Consider the following 10,183-nt stretch of genomic DNA (forward strand, 5'->3'; position numbering starts at 1 on the left):
TTAAACATTTAATTTATTCCTGTGATTTCAAAGCTGATTTTTCAGCATCATTACTCCAGTCTTCAGTGTCACATGATCCTTCAGAAATCATTATAATATTCTGATTTGCTGCTCAATAAACATTTATTATTATTATTTTGAAAACAGATTAGATTTCTTTCAAATTTCTTTGATGAACAGAAAGTTCAGAAGAACAGCATTTATCTGAAATCTTTTGATAAATGTCTTTATCATCACTTTAAAGATGACCCCCCCCCCCAAAAAAAAAACATTTATACTGACTCCAAGCTTTTGGTATAGTCCACAGGTAGTTACAAAAGCTTTTTATTTCAGATAAATGCTGATCTTTGGATCTTTCTATTCATCAAATGATCCTGATGTACTCAACTGTTTTAAATATTGATAATAATAATAATAATAACAACAAATATGTTTCTTGAACAGCAAATGAGCATATTCAAATGATTTCTGAAGGATCATGTGACACTGAAGTCTGCAGTAATGATGCTGAAAATTCAGCTTTTTGATCACAGCAATAAATTACATTTTACATATATAATCCAATCGAAAGCAGTTATTTTAAACAGTAAAAATATTTCATAATATGACTGCTCTTGCTGTACTTTGTATCAAATAAATGCAGGCTTGGTGAGCAGAAGAGACTTCTTTAAAAATTTTTTTAAATCTTACAGTTGTCTGTGGTTTCAGAAATTGTCACTGGAACAGTACCCTTAAAAGGACATCTTTGTTCCTTTTTTACCCCTAATATAGGTAGGGCTATATCACAGCAATAAATTACATTTTACATATATAATCCAATCGAAAGCAGTTATTTTAAACAGTAAAAATATTTCATAATATGACTGCTCTTGCTGTACTTTGTATCAAATAAATGCAGGCTTGGTGAGCAGAAGAGACTTCTTTAAAAATTTTTTTAAATCTTACAGTTGTCTGTGGTTTCAGAAATTGTTGCGGCTGTATAGGCTATATACAGAAAAAGGGGCCAAAATTGCACCTTTTGGGGTACAACAGCTTGTCACTGGAACAGTACCCTTAAAAGGACATCTTTGTTCCTTTTTTACCCCTAATATAGGTAGGGCTATATATTAGTACCTTAAGGGTACAAATTACTACTCTATGCTACTAATATGTACCTATTAGGGGTAAAGAAAGTTACAAAGATGTCCTTTTAAGAGTACTGCTCCAGTGACAAGCTGTTGTACCCCAAAAGGTGCAATTTTGCCCTTTTTTTCCCTGTGTGGCCTGGATGAGTGTGAAATTTCCCGGCCTGAAATTACGTCCCAGTCCGGCCCTGAGCAGACTGTCTCTGTGATAACTTCCGTTAGATTCAACCTGCTGTTCATAGATCAACCCAGCACATATGAATGTGTGCATCATTTAAAGACGGATGTAAATGTCCCATGCTGCCGCCGAGCGACGTGCTAAACAATCCATCTTTATTAAGCTAATGTTGCTCAGTTTATAACATTCCTCTTCCTTCTAATGAAGACCAATTACAATTGATGTATTTTCACATAAGCAATTCTTACTATCCCTTTATCTTTTGACAACTCTAACTGCTCTAAACCAATAAAATTGCTACTTGATTGCAAAATTGTACAATTTATTCCATATGATTGGATAACTTGCAGTTGGGTGTGTGCATCAGCTGTTTCTCTCTACGCCACCACATAACAAATACCCACAAGCCTTTGCTAATCCTCAAACCTTCCCCAGGGAGATGTTATTCTCACAGACAGAAAAATGATCATAACTCTCTCGTGGAATCAAGTGCAGGTAAAGCAATTGTTCTGTGAGGTGAGGAGACTCGTGGAGTTCAAACGGCCTCTCCTGTGGCTTTACTTCAAAGGCTTGTTCTCTATGGTTGTCCTCAAGGACCTACAGAAACCTTGCATTGATATGTGCAGCAAATGTTAGCAAAAGGTGAGTTGTTGTTCTTGGGACTGACTGAGGTTTAAAGACCATTATAAACAGATTCCAACAAAAGGAGTTTTAAAAATATTTAAAGACTCGATTTAGTCATTCGCAAGGAACACTGTGTTTTGTAAGTGCCCCGAGAACAGGAGTTACTTTAAAGCTGTGCAATAGAAAGTGACTGTTTATGACACTATCATCCAGTCTCCCAAAATACATGATGCATTTTACTGTGCTTTTATATCTGGAGAATAAAAGTAGACAGCGAATCAAAGTATGATTGTTACACTAAACAGCAAATACTGCATGCCACAGAGGAAAGTGGTGTCAATGTGTCACATTTTAGATATTCAAGGTGGTGTTGAAATAGCTAAAAATGAGAAAATCAGCTACTGCATCCATCTTTCTTTCTTTAAAAAGTCAACAGCATCCTGGTATCCCTCCTGTTCCAGTGCTTTGAGTCTGGTTAATGAGGGAGGAAACAGAGCCTGGTTCAGCCGTGTGATGTTGTCTTTGGAGAACTGAGGGTGGAAAACAGTTGAGATTTCAAAAACATGTCAGGTTATGATATATCAACAGTTTGGAAGCAGATATATATATATATATATATATATTAACTGTTTAGATATTAGAAATAAACAAAGGTGGTTTGTTATGCTAAAAACTTACCATAACGCTCATGTTGGCCAGTCTGAGATGAAGATTACTTATGCCTTTATGAGCCGGGGAAATATCCTGAGGGCCGCTAAATGGTGACACTGTGATTGTGCGTCCCACAGGAAGAATAGGAAGACTGTCTGTGAATCCCCCATCTATCCATTTCTGAGGAAATTATTATTATTTTTAATTGCACATACACTGCCATTCAAAAGTTCGGGGTTGGTAAGAGTTTTAGAATTTTTGAAAGTCTCTGATGTTCATCAAGACTGTGTTTATATGATAAAATACAGTAAAAATAGTCATATTGAGAAATATTATTACAATTTAAAATAACTGATTTCTATTTTAATATATTGTAAACTGTTATGTCTGTGATGCCAAAGCTGAATTTTAGCAACCATTACTTCAGTCTTCAGTGTCACATTATCCTTCAGAAAGGATATTGTGATATCATTTGCTGATTAAGAAACATTTCTTAATACTATCAATGTTGAAACAGCTGTGCTGCTTCATATATTTAATACATATACATTTCAAAAGAACAGCATTTATTTGAAATCAAAATCTTTTGTAACATCATTAGTTTTTACCATCACTTTATCAATTTAATGTGTTCTTGCTGAATAAAAGTATATTAAAAAAAAAAAAAGAACAAATTACAATCTTACTGATCCCAAATTTTTGAATAGTTGCTTATTTGTCAAAACTTTAGCAATTTCATTAAACATTTTAATCAAATTATTTGCACATGCTTATTAGAACATTAATAACATACTATATATCAATATCTGAGAAAAGCCCACAAAATAAAGATAATTTGAGACATTTTTGTCATTTGAGTAACTGGATAGATATTGCAAACAGTAGCTTAAGTAGTCAATATATTACAGCAAACTGTTTTACAATGAAGTTGTCAATCTGTCTGAGATAAATTTAAAATCCAGTCAAAAAGCACACTATATATTTTGTAGATATAAAGCAAAAAGGAAGGATAAGGGTGTACAGTAGGAACAGACAAGGACGTGTACTTGTGTATGTGATTCTAGAAAGGTTGCCTATGCACATATAGCTTTTCTCTTTAGAGCGCCACATTAATCCTGTTAACTCTGATACAATCTGTAAATCTGTCCACTTGGGAATAAACCATACTTTATGTTAGTATTTTTATTTTATATGTTTATAACAATTCGCTACCTTGGAATTATTAGGTTCTATCTGCATGCTGAGCAGTTTTGAGATATTGAGCTTCACAGTTTTTGCTTTCTATATACTTCTGTAGATACAACCATTTTTGTTTTCTAAAAAAGGCCCCAAATGTACACAGCTTACAAAATAAACATCACATAATGTAAATAAGTTGTCACAGAATAATAATATGTGAATAACTCAATTTTGACAAAAATATCACATAGAACCTTATAATTCCAAGGTGACGAACTGTTGTAGGTGAATGGGTTTTAAAGGGCATATTCTCTGCTAATATACAAATTGCCATGCATCCAACAGAGAGTTAAATGTGTTTAACACATCTTAAAGCAATTACAGAGCATTACAGAACATCAATTTTGTTTTACCTCTGTGAGTAAAATACAAATTCTGTCAAGTCTAATAGTTTTCATCATGTTAAAATAGAACAACTTGATGTTTTCCCACGACTACACGCTTGAACTTCACTAAATTGCTTTGGCTGGAAATACCACAGCATTTGGCTGCTAATGTAGTTTTATCAGGCCTCTGTCAGTGGAGAGGACAAGCAGAACCAAAGAGCTGGTCTGCTCATTCATCTAAATAAATCCAAACAGTCCAGAACTAAACAGCAGCTCTCAGCAGAGCCACATAAAGTACTGGAGCCAAGAGAGACGGTCGCAAGACACCATTACCTGCCCTTGGAACTCCACTGGCTTCACTCCAGCATAGACAGGCACGAAGCAGCTGGCCAAGAGCACCTTTAAAACAATACAGTCATAATACATCAGGAGAATGGACAGACAGAGGACTAGTAGGTTATAAGGGTACATGATTTATAATAGTGTCTGCGATAAAGGAAAAAAAAAATTATGTGGAAACTTTGCCTTATTTTTCTTACACCTATTTTCCGTACACAAGTGTGTTTACTGCCAAAAAGGTTATATATATCCTACTGTCCAAAAACATGAGATAGGTAAGTTTTTTTTAATGTCTCTTATGCTCACCTCATAAAACTATTATTGTAAAATATTATGATATTAATGTCAATACAAATAATATATTTTATATAATAATAACATTTAAAATATACTTTTTTCCTGTGATGTTAAAGCTGAATTTTCAGCACCATTACTCCAATCTTCAGTGTCACATGATTCTTCAGACAAAATACAAAAATACTATTTTTGTGGATATTTTTCTCTCAGAATTCTTTGATTAATACCAAGTTAATATTTAAACATTTTTCAAAATGCATGCAAATAAAGGGTTAAAGTATCTTATATTTAAAATTGTATTGACCTGACATTATTTATTGTTATATTTTTTCCTCCTTTTTTCTACATGATGGTCACACATGATTTTCTTGGACACACTTGGACCACATAATTTTGATTTGACAAACAAAAACTTTTTCAAATATGAATTAGCAGTAAAACTGTTTTGTTTATTCATTTTTCTCTAATGGATAATAATAGCAATAAAAGGCTATGCTTTAACATATCACCCAGACATTAAAAAGTGATTTTTGTACTTTTTTTTGTTGTTTTTTTAAAAGAAAATGGCAATATAAGATGTATATTCAAGTAATTGTATTCATTTTAATGTATTTTAAAAAATAATAAAAAGATAATTTACTGTTTTCAAAAAGAAAAAGAAGGCCAAAAAGACAGTTTGTATCATTATGGTAGATGGACTACTGAAGCACCAGTGCAATTTGTTCTTTATTTCAGATGGGAATGAATTCATGAACTCCGCAGCAATTTTCCACAGTAGCAACTCGGTCCAGTGACGGCACTTATGATGTGTCTAATTGAATAGGCAAGTTCCCTTTGGGTTGTGGGCATTACTCTACTAGTTGAGAGATAAATCATTGTCCATTGACCTCAGGCTTGAATACCTTAATGAGATCTTCCCTTGAGGTGAAGCTGGACACCATGCTGTTCTTGCGCGTCTTTGAGTGTGTTATTGAAACATGGAGGCGTTCATTGGCTAACTGGTGGGCATTAGGCGGGAGAATCTCTTCGATACCCTCCCTAGAGGAAAACCAAAGGACAGATGCTCATTTGTTGTGTTTGCATAATTAACGACTTCAGTGAAAACCATTTTTCCCTCAACATCATATCGTAATTACACAATCTGTTGGCCGAACCACTGAGGTAACGCAGGAAAAATACAAAAAAAGAAAATCCACTCAACGTTTCCATTCCAAGGATATTTCATCAAAATGGATGAAGTCTGCTATCCGCTCCAAGCGGTGTGTCAAGATTATCAGAAGCCCTCAGAGGTTTGTGCACATCACGGATATTATTTCCTTCAACAGAAAGAGAAAAAAAACGTCTACCGTTTCATATCATGCCAGCAGTATCTGCGGTTTCACAAGTAGCACTGAGGAGGTGACACATTATAGCATCAGACTGGCACTATCTTCAGACCATTCAAACCTCATTCTACTGGAGCCAGTTCTTTCCTGTAGATCTCCACAGCTGTGCACGGCTGAATATAAAGAAAGAAAATCGATTTCATGTATGTGTGAAACGAATGAGTTTTGGAAAGCATGCATGACGTTACTTCACGGTCAAGGTGTTTCTTCAACTCTGTCGGTGTCTCACATCAATTTACACCTCCATACAAACGTTATTCTCTTAACATTGGAAAGAGTGCTTAATACTCACAGAGGCCAATTAAACAAGAATGCAACATTGTCTAATCAACTCTCTTACAAAAATGACTGCAATAAAGAAGGAAATTATCAATGGAGTTTGTGCTTCACTGCACTGATTTGTTATAAAGAGATTTTGTTCCCACTTCGGCCCTGGAATATTTTTACGTATGTTGTTGGCACCATCCTTTCATCTCAGTTTTCAGGATGCCAGTTTTTAATTGAATGACCTGATTAAAATGGTCTTCTTGTACCCTATTCATGACTGCACCTTTTAAATGGTAATTCCTCTTTTCTCTCTAAATCAACACTGGAGGCTGGTTGTCACAGTGAATTCCAATGTGAACATACCGGAAGCTTTCAGATGACACAAGACCTAGATCAGTGCATCTTTAAAGAAATCGTTAACTAAATAAATGTAAATTATGTTGGTATTTAATTACTCAACCTCACATCGTTACAAACTCTTGATATTTTCTTCTGTGGAAAACAAAAAAAAAGAAATTTTAAATGATGCAGGTTTTTTTTTCATGCAATTACAAATAATGCGAGACAGGAGGTGTGTTCCATTCTGCCGAAAAAAGTGGACTTTACAGGTTATTCTGCTATCTTGGAAGCGAGGGTTTACAGATCACAGTGCAAGTGGGAGAAGTCTCATGTTACGTTCGTCACGATTGCAGATAACAACATCCCGGATCAACACTGTTCATGTATGGCAGGGTACGATTAAATTTATTTACATTTAACCAGTTTAATAAGAAGAGACAGTGAATTGTAGACCTTCGTTTATGTGTTTTTGCCCTACATTGTACAAGACGCAGTCCGCTATTTAGGTTCGTAATAGCATGGACTCACTAACTTTAACATTAGCTAGTTTTAGCCAGAGATACCTTGCTAAAGCACAAGATGAAAACTTAATGAGAGTATGACAACCAGAAAACAAACGTTTTTGTCTTCATTGGGATTGGGGGTGAATGCTTTGGGACATTTTGCTCTGTTTTGTTTGGGTTTAGGAAATAGAATAAAATAAATTCCATTGCCTATCCTCTCAGGATACCTGGAATAACTGTTACAAGTAACACAGGTACATCGTTTTTCCATTTTTGAAGCATAAACCCCATTAAAAAACGATGCGAGCTTCGGATCTTCCAATGTTTCTCTATGGCGCTGAAACCTACAGATGTCTGAGTTCCGCTCCCCGTGCAACTGATACTCGACTGTCATTGGCTTATCTGCGTTCGAGGGGAGGGGCTTACCGATAGGTCAATTAGTCACAGATGTGGTTTGTGTGCTGTTGTTTATAAGTATAAAGTGCATTACACACACAGTTCATTATAACGGTTACATTTACTTTCATATTAAACATTGTAGCAGATAATTAGCACTCAGTTTAGCGCTTCAAATATGACCTAATGAAATTATAATTCACATATATTTTATAAATAAAAATGCATTACATATGTATATTAAATGAAAGTAAGATCATCTATATTTATTCATATAAGTATTACATTATCATATCTCAAACTCCTCTAATATGCACAACTCAAGTGGTGTCTACTGTATTTTTGATGACGCTGCAGGTTGTTCCAAATGAGCACATTTTGTCAAGTGCACTTTAACAGCTATCCTGTGTTCAGGGAGTAGGAAGCAGTGAACACTGTGTAGGGACCCTAATGGAAACAAAGCTTGGGGGGGCTTTCAAGCTTCAAAAGGATTGCAAAAAAAGTAAAAGTATCATACAATTCTATCCTAAAATGACTTTAGGTCTGTACTCCAAGTCTTTGAGTATGGAACAGACCAATATTATTATTTAGTTCAATGAACAATTAATCAATTCAGTCAATGAGATAACATTTAAGAACCACATCAGTGTGATTTGTGAATGAATCATTTAGGCTGATTTTGTGTTCCAACTTCCAAATAAATAAATTCACTGAAAGGGACAGACTCAAGCAAACAATTTGTTAATGAATCGGATATTGCGTGTATTTTGTGCAAAATAGAGCTTCATGTAAAAATTATATTATACCTTTTGATACTTTACGGTGCATTTACTTACTTATTGAAGCTCTAGTCCCCATTAATCGTAATTGCGTAAAAAAATAAGTGACCAATACCTTATTTTGAAATTCTTCTTTGATGTTCTACAGATTAAACAGAATAAAAAGTCTTACCATGTTCATTAAATTATAATTTTTTTAGTTCAGTTAGTTTTTAGGTGAACTACTCTGAATCCCCTAGTGTTCAGTAAGCTTTTCTTGTCCAATTATTTATTTTTTTAATAAACTGACGTTTTTTTGTTCTTTTCTGCCTTCTTTCTTATGGTTTGTTTATATGATAAATGTGAGATTAAATCAATTTCTATAAAAATAACAGGACAGAAAAAAAACACCCACTCTCTTCAGCAATAAAGACCTTTGATGTGATCTGCTTCCACTGTCAAAACTATTTCATACTTAAGGCTGATTTTTCACGGCAATTAAAAGAGCCTGATGTCAATCTGAAGAAACTGGACACCCACAAAGAGCTTTAATTATTGTACAAATGCAGTTTATTTAAAACTCACTGCAGTGGCAAAAGGGAAAAATATGCAAGAATGAAAACCGCAGCAAAAAAAAAAAAAAAAGTCTTTAAGTGTGTTGTAAGGAATTTCAGTGCAGGATCATTTTGATCCAGCCTCAGTGCTATCTATTGCAATATTCTAACACCATTTTGAAATTTAATTTGATTTGAAATGAGGTGAATATAAGTTATGTGAAAGAAACAGCTGGGTAGGATATCTTACCTAGACAGCCTTACTGATTAAAATTCTGCATGGCAGAAAAAAAAGGGTTTCAAAAAGCCCCCTCTGGGGTTAATTTCAACAACCCACTGAATCGTTTTTTGTTCGATCAAAAATGATGTCTGAGAGCTGTGTTTACCTCAGTTCAAGCATGAAGTCATATCCTGGCGTCACAGCTCCAAACCTCTGACTCCTTACATTACTGGCAAAGCTGTAGGTGAATTCCTTACAATGCTGTGTGAAAACACAAATCCAGAACATACAGGTAATGCCGAGTTCACACTGCACGATTTTCGTCGACAACTCTGTCTGGTCTGCAAACTAAGTTTCACAACAAAACACACGCGAGAATTGATAAGGAAATAACGCGAGAACCCGCGTGCGTTGCAGTTCTCTAGCGAGACGACAAGAAGGAATTATTAAAAATATATATATATACCGCAAATTGTCTGTGAGCTGATTTCCAGCTACAAGGAGAAAAAGAAAAACTGATTATGCAGGAGGGAGATCCAGGGAACAGGGATTGGGTGTTCAAAGAGAGTTGGAGGTAAATCATTTTGCAGTAACTGTTATGCTGATGTTGTGGCTGGTCAAGCAAATGTTTGTGCTTGTTTCTGTATGATATAATTGTTCATATATCTATTAAAATACTGATATTCTGGTCTATGACTCCTCCCCGAACTTCCCTCTGCCCTGTATCTTGGTCTCTCATTGGCTGTAGGTCATCGCCGATGTACAGGTGCATCTCAATAAATTAGAATGTCGTGGAAAAGTTCATTTATTTCAGTAATTCAACTCATATTGTGAAACTCGTGTATTAAATAAATTCAATGCACACAGACTGAAGTAGTTTAAGTCTTTGGTTCTTTTAATTGTGATGATTTTGGCTCACATTTAACAAAAACCCACCAATTCACTATCTCAACAAATTAGAATATGGTGACATGCCAATCAGC

General features: G+C 34.8%; 1 protein-coding gene across 1 annotated transcript in view; it reads right to left on the reverse strand.

Moving 5' to 3' along the window:
* Window positions 1–1,332: 1,332 nt before the first annotated feature.
* The window catches only part of pnpla4 (patatin-like phospholipase domain containing 4), an 11,271-nt gene continuing 2,420 nt past the window's right edge, over window positions 1,333–10,183 (reverse strand). Inside the window, exons 2-6 of the mRNA XM_016295316.1 lie at window positions 9,367–9,461; window positions 5,681–5,816; window positions 4,476–4,541; window positions 2,605–2,757; window positions 1,333–2,456 (exon numbers count right to left, since the gene is read on the reverse strand). Coding sequence (XP_016150802.1) covers window positions 2,325–2,456; window positions 2,605–2,757; window positions 4,476–4,541; window positions 5,681–5,816; window positions 9,367–9,461 — 582 coding nt within the window. The 3' untranslated portion in view covers window positions 1,333–2,324. The remainder of the gene's footprint in view (window positions 2,457–2,604; window positions 2,758–4,475; window positions 4,542–5,680; window positions 5,817–9,366; window positions 9,462–10,183) is intronic.

The sequence above is a fragment of the Sinocyclocheilus grahami genome, unplaced genomic scaffold (genome assembly GCF_001515645.1).
Source record: "Sinocyclocheilus grahami isolate Dianchi unplaced genomic scaffold, SAMN03320097.WGS_v1.1 scaffold334.1, whole genome shotgun sequence".
In the NCBI taxonomy this organism is placed as follows: Eukaryota; Metazoa; Chordata; class Actinopteri; order Cypriniformes; family Cyprinidae; genus Sinocyclocheilus; species Sinocyclocheilus grahami.